Here is an 18,019-nt window from a genome sequence, read left to right as displayed (position 1 = left end):
ATATAAACGGTTAATTCACTGAATGGAATAGTAAAATGGACAATAAATTCGACAGTAAGTTCAAAGAGATAAACAGCCAGTTCTTTGAAACGGATAGTAAACTAACCAGTCAGTTCACTGAAGTAAACAGTCTGTTAACTGAAGTAAAAAAAAAAAAAATTCCAATAAAACATTGGCAGTTTAGAGAATTGGTTGGAAGCACTATTCCATTTACAAGAACAGATATTAGATACTATAGTGATATCGCAGGCTAACACAAGGTTAGAAAAACATGCACAACATACAGCTTTCTGTTCTATTGAATACAAAAACATAATTTCAGAAAGTAAAAGAACAATGTTCCAGGAACTGCGAGGAATTTAAAGGTAAAATTCACGAACAATAGACTTCATTAACACACAGAAATGAGAGGTGTTCTAGAGAGAACAACAACACTTAAACAGTAATTTGATATGGTAGAAACAGCATGCTGTCAAGTAGTAGATCTAGTTCAATTACAGCAGTTCTAGGCAAAAGTACCTAACCTTGACAAGGAGTTACAGGCATTAAAGCTAGTTACGATTGAACATTCTAGGCATAAACTGGAGCAGCCGAGAGGGAGGTACGTGAGTTCACACCTACATCTAAATCGTTTTTTCAATCGCCAGAGCCTGTAAGCGATCCACATATCAGACATGTCAGTGTTGCATCAGTATGACCCACAGTCATAATGCATCGTCCTGCAAGACACTGGTCAGAAAATATGCCTACATTTTCTGGGAAGATATATGAGAATCATATTAAATTTTTACGAAAATCCAGGGAATATTCGGTGATGTTTGGTGTCATCAATACAGACAGACTAAAATGCCTGAATACGTCGTTAAAATATTTGTAATTTTAGTAGTGGGAAGTGCTACGATATCCATAAGCACATATAATGAATTTCAGACAAAATTTCGTCAGCAATTTTGGAATAAGCGTGTGCAGGGAAATATAAGGTATGCAGTTGCATACTAAAAGATATTAGCCAAAGAAAAGTAAATCTGTGGAGACCTACATGTCCACCACGTTCGAAAGAACACGATATCTGTACTTGAACATGAGTGTCAAAGAGCTCATCGCCGTAATACTCATACAATTTCCTCTACACTATCAAATACAACTGCTCGGACGCACATTTCATGATTTCACAGAGTAACATGAGCAATTATTGATTTTTGATTGTCTAGAAAAACTTAATAGGACAAATACTTTCGATACATCTCCGTGAAGCATAGGCATTACCAGGGAAACTCTCATAGGTATCCCAGGACACAGTCACTGGCAAAATAGAAATGGCCAGAATTCCAGTGAGCAGAAAGCTGTTCATACTCTGTCATGGAGTGAAGACTGCCAACCGACACCATGGTTACATGCAAAAAGGAGAGATGTTTCAGATGTAAGTTGTACGACAACTTTTACTCCATAGGATTCCAGCCATACAGGAAACGCAATTGGAGATACCCCCGCAAGGACTACGAGAGAAGCAAAGAAACGAGAGAAATACTACATATAGAGACAAGGAGCAGTCTGCCCCACAAGTTTCATACCCCCCACCCGAAAGACGAATCCAGCAACCGAAGAGAGAAACACACGAATGGTCAACAAACCAGCCCGCTGGTAGAAATGTCTGGAGATCGATTGCCGCAACACAAATACCCAAATGTATACTTCAAGCAACCTCAAGTCAAGACGCCGCAGGCAGTGGAACAACCCATATTTACCACATTCATCATCAGAAATTCACCTCCGACAAGGGAAGGGTATTTTGAGAGGCAGCAACAAATCAACCCTGCTGCAATAAATTTCAACCTCATCAAGATAAAGGGCGTACTCCGCCGTGGATAACTAGTGAAGCGGCGACGTCGTACAGTCAGGTCCGGTGTAACGAATGTCCGTTAAACTAACCATCGGTGGCAATAATACTCGCCTATATACCCAAAAAGACGACCCGAATTATGAAAATAATCTTCCCATAGGAGAACAGGTTGCAAGGCTAGTTAAAGCAAGGTTGGTACGTGAAGCGGAAATTCTCAAGAAGCGCAAGCCAGCATCGCGTAAGCGCAACTATCAAAGAGGCTAATTAGTACTTAAGAAGACAACTAACATTAGAAAAAAAGTGGAAGCACATTGCTAAGAAATTATGTTGTATGATATACCATTTGAGAACGTTGAGGTGAAGAAAGAAAATTGTTAAACGCTCGCTGATATAAATACAGATAAAATCGTTGGCCGGTATAACTTCGCCAACCTACGCGAATATAAATCACTCACTATTGTACGAAATATAAACAAGCAAATATAAACAAATAAAAGACAGCAGTAGAAGACGCAATAGAACAGTAAGCTGTTAAGGAAATTTAAATTTATTAAATCCATGGTTTGAGATATTTATGCAAGTCTATACGAGGTGTATGTATAACATTGTTTTGATGTCATACTTCGCGAGGGATCATATGCTTTCGCTGAAGAACTACTTCAGTGGTGTAAACTTATGTGTGATTATATATATAACTTGTGCCGATGTTATGCAGCCTATGTGAACTGATTGCTCTGAAATGGCGTGTTCAGCGGAATGATCTATTTACTAGTTGGGTACCTAGTCAGTAAAACCGATTGTTTGGCCATTATTGCTGTCATTTTAGGTGTTTAAATGGTCCGGCGATCCACACATACACTGTTTGCACAGATAGCTTTAATATTGTTTTTTTTTTTTTTAATATTTCATTAGTAGCAGCTGAACATACTGTTGAATGTCGAAGTTTGTATAGTAAACTTGTAATAGTGTGCTGTATTGTATTCATAGCCTGTAAGTATTCTAAGGCTAAGGTGTCGTTTGTCGATATTTTACGGAGGTGAATAATTTAAGTAAATCCTAAGTGATGGCTAGATAATTATGATAATGGTATTAAACACTATTACGAAAATGACAGGAATAATATTTAAAAAATCCACGTACCTAATCTGGTACTAGACTCAACTTGGATCGTGTATTACAGATGAAAGGATTTTTAAATGGATATTACAATAGTTATATTTTTCTTTGTTATCTTCTATAGCTACTAATGCTAAATAGTTTACCTAACCCCAGAGTAGTTACCTTAGTGACTTACCTTCTTAACATAAGTTTCCATAGTTAATTAGGTAGATTAAGCCAATATTTTATTTAAAGTGGTTACAGGAAAAACAATTGAAATTGTACTTCAAGAAAATAAATTTTTAGTTGGAGGAGATTTATGCTAGCAAGTGAGGAATGACATAACGCAGTGATGGAACACTGGTAAGAGTGAGTGAGAGGTTGGGTCACGTACGGTGATCTAAGTCTGTGGGCGTTGGTGTGCCGAAGACTAGTGATATGTAGTGTGACTATACTCGTAAGGAAGATAGATCGCTGTAGACACTGCTGGGTCATTTTCGACGCCTTTTTCACAGGTCGGTGGACCGTGACATCCTACCACACATGCCTATATCGAGCCTGGAACAGGTGGGTGTCCATCCTTACTTCGGGAGCGTTAGAGAGGAGGACGTAAGGACGTTCTTCCGTCCGTCCTGATGGGTTGGCAGCTCAGATGTTCCCAGAGTCAACAGAACTCCGCAGCCTACTGCGGGTGGTGTGAGTGAAGGATACGCCGCAACATCGAGTACCTACACATTTCCGCAACATCGAGTACCTACACATTGCCACAGCGCTGTGAACTAAGATCATTCCAAGTCCATATTGGTACCGTACCACAGGTTATATGAACTCACCTTAGCCTTTTTGGTCTATCTCCCGGTGCAAGTATCGTCTGTTCCTATGAGAGCCGATATACAGACGCTGACAACAACGTGAGTCTGCCCCGCCGCGCCCGAGAAATATACTTTCACTTCAGATATTTTTTTTTAACTCTGGATAGTATAAAAAGTGTTTACATGAAAATGAAAAAAAAAAAGACTTTGCCGAGTACTGTTGTAATTTTAACGTAAGCAGCATCTGTTCAGTATATACCAAACAGGGACGTTCAAAAATAATATTAATATATATTTGTGATTTTAATCAGAAAGTTACATATGTTGAAGTATCAATTGTAAATAACATTGTTCACCATATGTCAAATTATATGTGATTTTTTTAAGCCTAGGTTAGAGATAGGTCACAACCACAAAGGAAATTATGTTTATAATTTTTTTGAAATATTGATATCAACTAGTTGTAAAAATTCATGTATATTAGTAATTATCACTTTATATTTTTATGATATTTCAAGCAGAACTTTAAATATTTCTGAGATTATTCCTTGCTAAAATGCTAGTAATTTAAATTGTCTTCCGAATTGGCATAGTAACCAAAATTTTAAAACAAGAATCAATAAATAAAGTTAATTAAAAGTTTCTTCTAAGAAATATTCAGATATCTGTGATATTTGTTATATTAAATAGCTAAGATACTGTAAATTTATGTAGAATATAATAAGCTTGTAAAACAAGGAAATAATTATTGAGGGAAAACACCTTAAGATATTTTACCCAGTAGTGAAACATTATGTTTTGATTCTCATTCATCAAGGCTATACTTAAGAGAAGTGTACCCAGTCATAATTTAATTGGTAAATAATTGGTTGGAAACAGGTTTTAATTATATGTCATAAACTATAAATTTTAGAATTGGACAAAAACACTTATGATTACGTGAAAATATAATCCCAACAAAAACATTCTGTAAAAAAATTAGCCAAGTCTCGATGGACCTGCTTGTTTATCTCTAAAAAGTAATGAAATCTAGACAAAGTCGTGCCAAGTCTAAGGTTCCTTACTGCGTTTTCTTTATTATTATAGTTAATGTGTGACTTGGCCGTTGAACATTCTTTATACGACTTGGCTAATTTTTTTACAAAATGATTTTGGTGGGATTTCACTTATTTTTGTAGAAACGTGGGCATATTTATTTATTTTATTAGATTTTCTTATTTGACAAAAGTTTTTTTTATTTTTAAGAGAAGTTTTTTATTATAACAAATCTTTCTTTTATTTTTTTCCGGTTCTCATTCTTGTACAGTAGCAACAGTTTTTCGTATTGCCCATTCGCGTTCATTATTTATTCTTTTAGACGGTTTAGACGGTTTAGTTTCTGAAAGATCGGCGCGGTATTTACGCCTAGTAGCCGCTTAAGTAACTAACGGTAAAACGTAAACACTTTTTTTGGCCAGCATCGCCAAAGGAACCTCTTAGTATACCGTTCTCATACACTTAAAAAGTGAAGTGAAAGATTTTTCCAGCAGCCATAAGCTCAGAAGCTGAGCCGTAGGTAGTGGGTTACATCATATCGCTCGTGTAGGATTGCGCGCTCGTGTAAACGTCACCATCAGCATCACACATGTACACTTGCATTTCGTCCCAATGTTCAGCAACGTATGCAACTATAGCAGATATGATACTGCAAGTTGAGTCAGTTCTACCATACACCAAGAAATATATTAAATGGAAGAGACAAGACCCGTCTTTGGGCATACCAACTACTTGGCAGCCACTAAGTTCATCGTCGTCTTTTAATATTATCGACATTTTTTACGATATTATCTTGCGAAACAAACACAAATAAACTCAACGACCTTAAGTATATGGACAACAAATCAGAAATACGGATAACATTTGGACTAAAACAATAATAACCTATATCTTTAAGACTTCTTTTGTCTTAATAAAAAAAACTCAAAGATAATATTATACTCAGCCTACTCAATCTATTCAAACTATAAACAAAACGTTAACTCTTAATTATTAGACAAGTGTCAATATAGTTAATTATCAATGAACTTTGTACCAAAAATATTACCTACCTAGTACTGAAATACAGCTACATTAATGATATTTTTAAACAAAACGAAGTAATATCTAACTAAATAAACTAAACCTAGAATACTAGAAAAGTACATACTTATAAACATGAACGCGATTCGAAGTACTGCCTAACTGTAAATTAAACCTAGAAAACTAAGAGTACTAAATTACTAACAATTAAATAAAGTATTCAATTAAATGTACTTTTAAATCTAATAATTAAGTAATAATCAGTAATCCGTCACTAATCATAAATATCCTAAGCTATTCAAATCTTCGAATTGTTATAATAACAACCTGCTAATTAACCTTAGCAAACCTCACAAAATAATAAACGAAATCAACGAAATGCAAATAATCCCTCCTAATCCCTAGCAAACGTTTTCAAGCGCAGTAGAAGAATGTCGTAAACGACTGTAACGCGGCCGTTTGCCACTTCGCCATATAAGGCTATCAGAAAAACAAACGTAAGCGCGTTTTAAAATACAGTCAGCGCCATCTAGCGACGTGTGCGGGTATCACCGCCACTCTTAGTCCAATGAATTATATTTTAAACAAATTTTGAGCGAAATTAATTAATATTTTAGTGTAATTTGTTTATTAAATTTGTGTAATGTTCGAGTAGAATAAAGTTAATCGTTCGACTATTTATTCTTGTAAACTTTTAAGTATAAGTATAAAAGCCAGTCTAGTCTTATCCAGAGTTTTCCTTTAATTTTATTTATTTGCGTATTAAAAACAGAAAGGGAGGCATTCGCCCAGCAGTGGGAAGCAATAGGCTAGATTAAATTAGAAGATGTGTCCCACTACGCTTGTCAAATAAGGGTCACCAGGTACTCCAGATCTTCGATTATCCTAGTATTTATAGTTTTCCCTTTATGTGGCCATTAAACCCTGACTCTGTACCAAATTTCAGCTGTCTGAGTTTATGGGAAGTACTAGTTCTATTCTGATGATCATGAGTGCGTGAGTGAGTGGGTGTCATAAATGCGAAACTTTGCTTTCGCTTAACTTCGGAACTAAATGACCTAGAGACTTGAAATTTTATTTTAAGTATTTGATTTTATAGCTTACTGGATGACGAATATTTCTGCGTTCTGGTCTTATCCAGAGGTTCTCAAATAGGGGCCTGAAAATGCGGCGAAATGGTTCCAGTAAAGGATGGTACGGCAGTGTTTGCTTCGCGCTTGACTTGGCGGGGGCACTGCCGTGCCCCCCGATTTGCCTAGTGACCGCACAAAATTATCAGTGATTCATATTATCTAGCGGTCCGATAGAAGAGACATATTGTAAAATACTGAGAATTTAGTCGGAGCAAAAACATTTAGTACCTAGATTGGTTAAATCTCAATACAAAATATATACATTAGTTAAATGTGATAATAGTCCATGACATTAACAACAACTTTGGTGTTTTTAACATTACAAATATAACAGTAACCTATGAGTATTTGTTATGACATTAGCTTAGATTAAAGCTGTTTCAAGTTTGTTTGGTGCTTGGTTATTGTGTTTATGCTATATGAATTGTAATGCTTTTTTTTTGCCTCCTTGAATGTTTTATACACTACAAAATCCACGGAAAATTAAATTAAATATTTTTTTCTGAATATTAAATTATTTTATATATTCAATATTATCCACACATTGAATAGATTGTAGTCGTGACAAATCTAATTCCAGATCTTTATTACACACACACATATATATATTATATATATAGAAATCATAGTAGTACATATTGGGGTGTAAAACTTACATGTATAGTATTAGTATATATCTATACATATTTTCACATTCCCAAAGTGAGGCCTTAAAGTTATTCTTCTTATGCACACAAAAACTTACAAAATACAAATAAAAACCTTAAAAAAAAAAAAAAAATCCTTTGTTTATTATTTTGTATATACAGAATTTATCTAAGATTACGCTGAACGAAAAAAAAATTCTTACCTGTATAGTACTTAGATACCATGTATGATGATATAACCATGATTGTGTGATGATATAAATGTAGAAAAGTTATTTGGCTGAACTTTTTACGAAGCACGAAAAATATCTGTAAGTATAATAAATGTATTAACTCAAAGTAAATAATAGTTTTTTTATAGGCTTATACAGTGAAAAAATACTTACTGTGTCAAGCAAATCCACAATTTTCAGCCAATAATAAGCAGCCAATACTTTCGATGCCTGAAAATAAAACAAACATTTAAAACTTCATGGTTTACTATAGGTATACATGATGTTACTGATTATAGCTGTTTTAATTTTGTTTCAAAGAACAGATATATTCTATCGCTCATTTCAACCACAATTTTGTATGGAAACACTTAACTATATGCAACTATAAAAAACATACATGGTACCAAAAGATTTATTATTTCAAGACATGTAACTCTTTATCCAATAATTAATATTTAAAAAAAATAAGTTATTTAATGAGATTGCCAAAAAGAACTATAATTTTACAAAAATTGTCTTAGTGTATTAAAATTTAGTTGTAAATATAATTTTAAATAAAAAATGTAAATTGTTTTTCTATATTTTAATGTTGAAAATTGCATTTGGTTTAAACAATTTTCCCGTTAATTTTAGCATATAATAAATATATAAATATTCATAAATTATTCATAAATTAAGATATATGTTTGAAACAATGCATTTACATGGGCATTGAATTAATGTTCTTTATAATTACATACATACAGACTTTTTTGTAGAGTTTCGTACCTATATGTGTGAAATTTTTACAAATATCCAAAGCAAATTGAACTAAATGAATTAAGTTACTTATGAAGCAATAAAGATCTTCCGCGAAATTAGGAAAAATGTAAATGAAAAAAATAACAATAAGTCATTTTAATGAACCCGTACTTTGTCTACAGGCAGATTACATTATGGGCGCGAAATAGAGCCTACTTTCTCAGTGCTGTTACCTGTGTTGAACCTAAATTCTGGTTTTACCTATTTACCTTTTTGTATTTAGTGGTCAGTCAGTAAATGAGTGTATTAGAATTCACATATGTAGTTAGCTTATAAAAGTGGACCTGGCTTTTGTTCTAAATATAATATCAAAGCTAACTTCTATACCAGATTAAATATTTCAGTTTACCCCAAAAAAATGTGGAAAATAAAAGAATGCTGTATTTTGGTCTTGAAAATTTTTCAACATTATAAAGGTGATGTTGAAACTAAAAACATCACTCTATTATTGCGACTCTGGTGCCTACTGCATACCAGTTCACAAAATTGCAATTCCTTATTATTATTGGATTTGGAAATAAGCTTGAAAATTGTGAAGTAAGAAACGAACAAATCATCGAAAGCAAACTGAATATACAAACGAAGCGTTAACATAAATAAGTTTTCCATTAAAAATTTATAGAAAAATTTAATTTAATTTTTTTTACCATTGATGATTTAGACGAAATAAATATGACATTTATATATTCTATGAAAGTTTAAGGACGTATTAATGTTACAATTTCCGTATGCGCTTTAACATAAAGTACAACATTTTGAAAAATTATTATTTGAAAAATTTGTAATAATCGGCGCATCGAGGTAACATATTTACGAAACTTTATTGTTTACTAATGGGGTAGGTAAATGTATAGGAAATGACGTATGAATAGTAACATTAAGATGATTAAAAGAGGAAATAACTGGTAAAATATAGTACCTACAGTGCCCTCCTCATTGGTTCATCACTGCTTCTATTCGTGGATACGCCATAACATATAGACGAATTAGAGGCCCGCCTAGTTCGTGCAGCGGGATGATAAGTGCGACACTCGTTGGTGCTTCTAGCGTGGTATCGCCTCTATGAGCAAGACTATGAACTAGCGCGCAATCTTCTCGTTGTACATAGGAAAACTGTTAAAATTTGAGTGCTGACCATAGCATTAGATAGCGAGCGGGAACTGAAGATAAGGGTGTAATGTAAGGCCATTGGGTACTTTCAAGAATCTGTACCGTGCGTTTCATGTCTAAAAAAACTTTGAACACGCTTTTAAGCCCTTTTCACACTTCTTAAAAAATGCAGTTTGAAAACGAAGCATGGAACCAGAACCACTTATCTACCCTCAAAGTGTTGTTAAAGGTTTTTGATAAACAGACACCAATGGTATAGCTGGAGAGGTTTTCAAACCGCGTTGTTTCTTCTGGATTGAATAGATTGAAGTTGTGACAAAGCTAATTCCAGATATTTATTAAACATATATATAAACTACAGGAGTACATATTATGGTATACAAATTATGTGCATAGTATTAGTTTATATACATATTTTCACATTTTAATGTGAAACCGTAAAGTTCTTCTTCTTATCTACACAAAAACTTACGACATTCAAATTATTATCTTTAAAAAAATCCTTCGTTCATTATTTTGTAGCTGAAGAATTTATCTAAGATTAAGCTGAACGAGAAACAATATTTTTGATAGCTTCTGAAGTATAATTATAATAATTTCAATTGAAGTAACTGTCAGATTTGTCATAACACAAACTATTACATTAAATACAGTATTATTTACTACCTTTTTGAAGGGGTTTTCGTATCCGTTTTCGTATATTCGATTTGAAATCAAATGTGTAAACATACCCATATTCCAATTTCACTGCTCTCTATCTCAAGAGGCTGACAGAAGAACTTGTATCTCATTGGCCATGAGTACAAAACACCCTGAAAGCAGCAAAATAAATTACGTTAATTTAAATTTTATCTCAAGTTTAATTAATTTGCCGTTCCTTGGTAAAAAGGACATACAAAAACCCTTAAATAATGTTTTGTAATATCTTAAATCAATCCGTTAAATATTTTTAATCAAAAAATTAAAAAAAAATGATGTGAAAGACCTTAAGTTTTCGAATTTTTGTATTCTTGAATATATATATTTTTGTTTAAAATTACACTAACGTTTCCTTTCTAAGTCAATAACACTAATAATGTGTCTCAACGCGAGACACATTTTTTAAATTTAAATATAAAATATGCTGATCAGTACCGCGGATCAGCTAGGAAAAATATTTCACGTATCCTTAATTCACGGCAAGACTAATGATAACAGCTTTGGTGGTCAGTCAGTAATTTTATTTGGATGTTATAGTTAGCCTACATAATTATAATTTTTGTTCCTTGGTACTAGTATGATCTGAAAAGTAATTTTTTACCAGATTCATTTCAACTTATTCGAAACAAAACTATTAAAATCAGAGATAACTTTTTGGTGTTATCCCAATTAAAATCTTAAAGACTTTATATTAATAGAAAAAATAACTTTTTTTTATGATACCCTTGAGCCTAACATAATCCTATACACAAAATTTAGCTATTTAATAGTTTTCAATCCGGACATAAAATAAATGTGTTTTAGTCTATTCCGTGAGGACTAAAATAATTTAATCGTAAGGAAATCGAATATAATATAACTACGAAGAAAATTTTTTATTTACGTTGAGAAAACATACAAAATTGTTTAATCAATATTTTTGACCTCTGGTGTTCTAAAAGAATGTCATAATTAATGATTTGATATTCTGTGAAAGCGTCAATACTTTCTGATTGTAATATTTCCAGAAGAGATTTGAAGGCTATAAATTATCTTTTGAAGAAAATTATAAGCTTAGATGATAAGAAATATTTAGGCTTGCTACTGCTCTTCCTAAAAAGAATTAAAAAATTATATAAAAATATATTAGTACTAAGATTGTCGAGAAAAAAACCAAAGAACACAATTTTGTATTTTAAAATTTGTATGTTCTAAGATTGTTCTGCTTAATTTTATTTTGTATTTGCTTAGTGTGGGCAGGAAAACTCATTAATAATCATTAATAATAAAATATCACAATGGAAGTATTCAAATGCATATTATTTTGTTCCAAAATTTAATCGCTAATGCAATGCTATACACACGACTGCGGTAAAGAAATAAATAGGCTAAAATTTAACTGGGTAATATGCTGCAAATAAATTTAAAAATGCATCAAAATTGCTGACCAATAACCTGCAAAGAGTCTTACAGTTGTCTGAGTCTTGACTTTATTCCCTAGGTAGTGAGTTTAATACCTGGACTTCGCATGGAATAGTGGAAGTCGGAAATCGATAAAAAAATAAATTTTAAAAAATGTGAGCGAGTCATACAGTTCTCGCCATTGTGGTGTAATATCTAACCTCGGTAACGAGCTAGTAGTATATAAAAGGGCCTCATGTTACTGGTTCCTGGTTGAGGTGTTTGTGCCGACTACGTAGTTCCTCGAGCGCAGAGATGACCTTGAACTTGACCATTGACCTTGAACTATTTACGGCGGCAATCTTGGAACCGCTATTTTGTTTTCCGCCATTTTGTTTCTGCCATTACGAATGATGCAAATTTACGCCATATATCATCGTTACGGTCGCCAACTTGAAAATCTGTAGATATTATCAAATTTTAATGGGAAAAAAATTAAAATTTGCAGCCACTTAGGAGCCAAGGCCACCCAAGGGACTACAAACCTGTGCGCAAATATCACAGAAAACACAACACAAGGTAGCTCCGTGCTATAACGGAGTGGCGGGGCAGGTATAGTAGAATGTTCAAGCGATAATGCAAGTACCATTGTTTAGGAGTACATTAAACGTTCTGGGTAGGTAAAAAACGTAACAAATGTAGGAGTCAATGTCCATTAACAGGCAAATCCTGATTTATATATAGCTATATGACATGGAATATGGCCCTCAAATAGTCAACATAACATGAATCTCATGTTTTAAAAATAGCGCAAGCGTCATAAAAAGAAAAAAAATAGTCTAAGTATTACAAACTATGTACAATTTAATTTCATTACAAAGTAGTGCATAATAGTTCCTCCGGCGCCAGGCTTCAGGCTTGTAGTTCCGGTGCCGGGGTCCACCTTCTTCGATTATGACACTACAGCGGCCATCATGTATGACCTTGACCTTCACATTTCATTTTGACCAAGACCTTGATCTACAAAATTGGCCCCAAATTAGGCAAAATCCGCCAAAAATTTCCAGTTTTTTTAATTCCGCCAAAGAAATTCCAAAAAATTTGAACATAAAAAAAATCTGTATTTCGAGGGAAAAATTTCCGTTTTGAGGGAAAATATTCCGTTTTTATCCTCAAAATACCAAAGGCTTTATAAGTCCATAATGAGGCACAATATTCCAGAACTACAGCCTCCCTAAGCCTCCGAGGTCATGACCTTGGCAATTGAGACGACATGACCGCCATTTTAGAATTACGACATAACTGTTGCAGTTATCGTTATGCCTGATATTTTGAGAATCCGTATTATTTATGCTAGAAAATCGGGAAAAACTTAAAAAAAAATTCAAAAAATAATAATTAAATTTTAATAAAAAATATTTTAATAACTTTGCACATTTCGTTACGGTTGCAATTTTTTATTATAGAAATGTTGCACGTTCGTTACACCCGCCAGCTATGTCGGGTATGACATAATTGCTGTGCGTTTCGTTACGGAGTCAATCTTGGCTAGCAGATCGTTGCAACTTTCGCTACGCCCCGCCATTTTGAAATTCCCTAATTATTATCACATTTTAAGGGAAAAATTTTAAAATTAATTTAAAAAATATGTAATCTAATATTATTAAAATATAATTTAAAACAAGCACTTAAGTCCCCGGTTCGAAACCGGCGAGGGCAAAAATAAATAAAAATTACAAAAGATCCTACCTCCATAGAAGCCGCAGGCTAACTGACATCCCACCAATAATTCCAAGGTATATTTTGACAGCTAGTATGACTTCACTTCCGCCATATTGTTTTCGTCTGCTAGAGGCCACGATCTTGTTTTCGTTTGCTACAGTACGCTACCACCAAGTTAGTTTAATTTTTGTTCACTAGACCTTTGACCTTGAACTTGACTTTTGGTATTGGCCTTTGACCTCGAAACTTTACCTTGACTTTGAAAGTAACCTTGAATTCGAACTTGACCTTTAATCTTGAACTTTAACCTTGATCATGGTGATCATCTTGGATTCACCATCTTGTGTTCAGTAATCGCTACCAGAAGCGCTAGTTAACACACATCGCCTGCTAGAGGTAATAGCCGCCATCTGATTTTCAGTAACCGATACAAGGAGCACTAGTGTAACGTAGTACACATGCCATCAACTAGAGTTCATTACCATCATGTTTGTTTAATTTTTAGCCACTGGACTGCAATATTATTTATTACAAACAGTTATCTCTCACCGTATCTGCCATCTTGAAATTTAGACGCTATCTTGGAAATTCGTATTTATTGAAATAGTAATTCGGGAAAAATTTCAATAATCATCAAAAAACACTTATTAAAATAATAATTGATTCGATCGATATCCATCCTCAGTTCTATCCGTGATAGAATCAAAACAATATAATTTTAGGTTAAAGCATAATAATTTAATTAAAATTTTCTTAAAGTTACAGGTTTGAAAAAAATCAATATAAATTCAAATAAAAAAATTTTGGCACAAATTCTACATATACAAACAAGTAAATTACTATAATTTCTAGATTTCATGGAAACCATAGTAAATACTGGGAAACAAAGCAAAGATTCATGAGACCAGCCTGCCCATCATTACTGCTACTTTAATAGAGCATTTACGCCTGAGAACTACAAAGTCCGAGACCATGGCCATTTCAGTGGTAAGTACCTTTGTGCCACCTGCAAAAGCAACAACCTTCTGCCAAGGTGGCCCAATAATCTTGTAGTAAACTTTCACAACCTGGCCTACGACGAAATATTCATTATCAAGAAACTGGTCTACGACAAAAAAGAGATATTTATCATTCTCCACATCCAAGAAAAAATTATTACCTTCTTTATGAAGCTGGGCGACCGGTTTTCTGTACAGTTTTTCGACGCGTTCAGGTTCATGGCTCACAGTTTAGCGTCCCTTGCGTTGTACCTGCCAGCCAACAAATTCATATAAACAATGCAATTTTTTACAGACGAAGAAATGTGTCTGGTGACAAGAAAATGCGTGATCCCATACGATTATGTTTCAAGCTGGGAAAAATTGGACAAGTCATAAGTGCCACCACAAGAGGAATTTTATAATATTTTAAATGACTCAAACATCAGCAACGAGGATTACGAGCATGCACAAACAGTACGGGACACGTTCGGCTGCGTGACCCTGCGCGACTATATCGATGTCTACCTGAAGACGGACGTGCTGCTGCTGGCTGACGTATTTGAAAACTTTTGTCAGCTCTGCCTGTCAACGTGTGGGCTTGACTGCAGTCACTACGTCAGCGCACCAGGGTTCATGTTCTACGCCATGTTAACATATATATGACTTGAGTTGATGACTGAGTACGACATTTATCGAAGCGGGGATCAAGGGCGGGGTCGCCCAAGTAATAATTCATCACTGCAAAGCGAACAACATCTGCCTGCCCCAAACCTACGATCCCAGCCAGCCATCAACTGAAGTTGCATACTTGGATGCCAACAATTTGTATAAGTGGGTCATATCGTTGTCTCTTCCAGTCAGCAGCTTCAAGTGGGTAGGCACTGACATTGGCGTGATGGCGATTCCTGACGAGGGCTGGACGGGGTACACCCTAGAAGTCGATGTAGAGTACCCGTCCGCCCTCCACGAAGAACACAAAGAATTGCCGTTTCTGTCCTTCAACCTGTGCCCGCCTGGTTCTTGACAAACCTAGATACTGACAACACTGTAAGCTAAGAAAAATTACATTGTACATTACAGAAATTTGAAACAGGCCATCCAGTACGGACTAAAGATAAAGCAAATACACAAAGTCCTGGAATTCGAGCAGTATTCCTAAATAAATTCTTTCACAGAAACAAATACCCAGATGAGAAAAGTGGCCACAAACGATTTTCAGAAGGAATTATATAAACTTGCCAACAATTATTGTTTTGGGAAATTGACAGAAAATAAATTTAAGATGTAGCTTATGAAGCTCGTATGCAGCTAGTCGAATTCGTCGGCCTAAGAGCAAAATATATACATACAAATGTGGAGATATTACTACAAAAAGAGCAAAATATAATTGTGTGGCGAAAAATAAAGTTACATTTGAAGATTTTCTCGAAGTCCTGGAGAACCACACAGAGAAGTGCGCAAACGCTGTAGCATAATATCGCACAAAATAACATTATATACAAAATGTATTAATAATTTAGCACTCAGTTGGTACAATGACAAGAGATTGATATGTGAAGATGGAACACATACATTACTGTATGGATAAAAATAATGAATTTTATAATAATATATTATATATATATATGAATATAAGTGTATATATGCAAGCAATGAAGACTGAACTGTTTTTTACGAGGTAACTATTTAAAATCTTGATCTGGATGAAATTTCGCGCAGGATTCTCTGTCAGGGTCCCCAGGCTCTTGTGGTAGCCGAGAATAAGGCTCTGTCAGGAATCTGATACAGAATGTGTGAGTAGAGTCGGTGTTTGCCACTTGCTAGCCACTCATGTCCCTATTGATGGTGGTGTACATGGCCTTCATTGTTGGGTTTTCACCGTTGGGTTTTCCTGTGTTTGTTGATTCTATGCACCCTAGTTGTTTGTGGTGCTATGCTTTCTTCATTTTTTTCCCCTTTATTTTTTTGTGCTATGTTTTTTTCTCGAATTTATTCACCAGTGTTATTTATGGTGCTGCATTTTTCTTGGCTGGATGGTTTGGGGTTGGTTGGTTGGTTTTATGCAACCTCGTTGTTTTGCGGTGCTGCATTTTCTTGGTTGGATTGTTGGTGGTTGGTTGGTTTTATGCACTCTAGTTGTAATGTGGTGCTGCGTTTTTTTCTTGGTTGGAAGATTGGTGGTTGGTTAGTTGGTGGTTGGTTGTCTGTCCATGGTGGGACTGACGTCACTATAGTATGTCAGCTTAATTGCTATAAAGCATTTATGGACAGCAATATTTTTTTGGTTAGTTGACTAGTGGTGGAGATGGTGGTGCGTTTCTGCACCTACATTGTTTGTAGTTCAATACATTTGTTTGTTGTTGGTGGTTATGATGCAAAACGATGCGGACGAGGTGGTTGTGGTTGGTTATCCATTTATACTTTGATTTTTTTATGATGCAAAACATTTTGATAACGGACGAGGTGTTTGTTGTTGGTGTCCGTTTCTGCGCTGCAATTATGGTTTGTTGTCTGTCTATGAAGCAGCTGACATCATCATATTAAGTCAGCTTCGTTGCACTGCGATAGAGCAATTACGGGCGGCAATCATGTTTTGGTTGGAGGTGATGGTTGTGGTGTGCCCTAGTTGTTTGTGGCACAATGCAATTTTTTTTACACTGATTAATCTTACACTGATGCGTTTCACGCCGATACGTTTTACACCGATTCGGTTTTTTTTACGCCGATGCATTTTTCTTTACATCGCTAGGCTTTTACATCACTGGAGTTTTTTTACATCACTGGGTTTTTACATAGCTGGAGTTTTTTTTTACATCGCTGGGCTTTTACATCGCTGTTTTTTTTTTTTTTTACATGGCTGGGCTTTACCACTGGTGGAATTTTTTTACATTGTTGGTTTTTTTTTACACCGCTTGTTTTTTACACCGCTGGAATTTTACACCGCTGGAGTTTTTTGATAGTTAGAATTTCCAAGTAGCTGATACACAAGAATTAAGCTTTTTTCTTCGTTGTTGGCAAGATTTCAGAATCAATTCCTCGTTGTTGGCACGATTTTTCAGCATTGCTATGTTAAAATCCCACTTATATTATAAATTTGAAAGTTTGGATGGATGGATGTTTGTTACTTAATCACGCCAAAAAGGCTGAACAGATCTGGATGAAATTTGGCCAGCAGTGAGCTCGTAACCTGGATTAACACATATACCACATATTAATATGAAATTCCATCCCTAAGGGAGTGAAAAAATTGATAATTTAATTTTGTAACAGAAAAAATTCATCGGTCATACACATACAAATAGTGAGAGAGTGTCACTTCTCTATGTCTGCCACATGATCATACACATAGTAAAGTCTGGCAAATTCATATTTTTCTCCTTGGTGAGACTAGCCCGCTTAGTGGAGCTCGCAGTGGCTAGCAAAATAAAGGCGATAATAACAGTTTTATTCTAACTTCGTCAATAGATAGAGTTGCCTTAAATTTTAAACGCACCATAGTTTGATGCGTTTTACATGTCTTTAAT

At 34.6% G+C, this 18,019-nt stretch overlaps 1 protein-coding gene across 2 annotated transcripts in view; it reads right to left on the bottom strand.

Annotated features, from left to right (window-relative positions):
* Positions 1-18,019, bottom strand: part of LOC134535585 (very long chain fatty acid elongase 7-like) — a 120,418-nt gene that overhangs the window by 31,239 nt on the left and 71,160 nt on the right. For both annotated transcript variants that reach the window (XM_063374797.1, XM_063374799.1), the window contains exons 4-6: positions 10,446-10,526; positions 7,975-8,031; positions 7,792-7,897 (exon numbers count right to left, since the gene is read on the bottom strand). In XM_063374797.1, coding sequence (XP_063230867.1) covers positions 7,792-7,897; positions 7,975-8,031; positions 10,446-10,526 — 244 coding nt within the window. The remainder of the gene's footprint in view (positions 1-7,791; positions 7,898-7,974; positions 8,032-10,445; positions 10,527-18,019) is intronic.

This window comes from Bacillus rossius, chromosome 8, assembly GCF_032445375.1.
Source record: "Bacillus rossius redtenbacheri isolate Brsri chromosome 8, Brsri_v3, whole genome shotgun sequence".
In the NCBI taxonomy this organism is placed as follows: domain Eukaryota; kingdom Metazoa; phylum Arthropoda; class Insecta; order Phasmatodea; family Bacillidae; genus Bacillus; species Bacillus rossius.
This window is presented reverse-complemented; position numbering and strand designations above follow the sequence as displayed.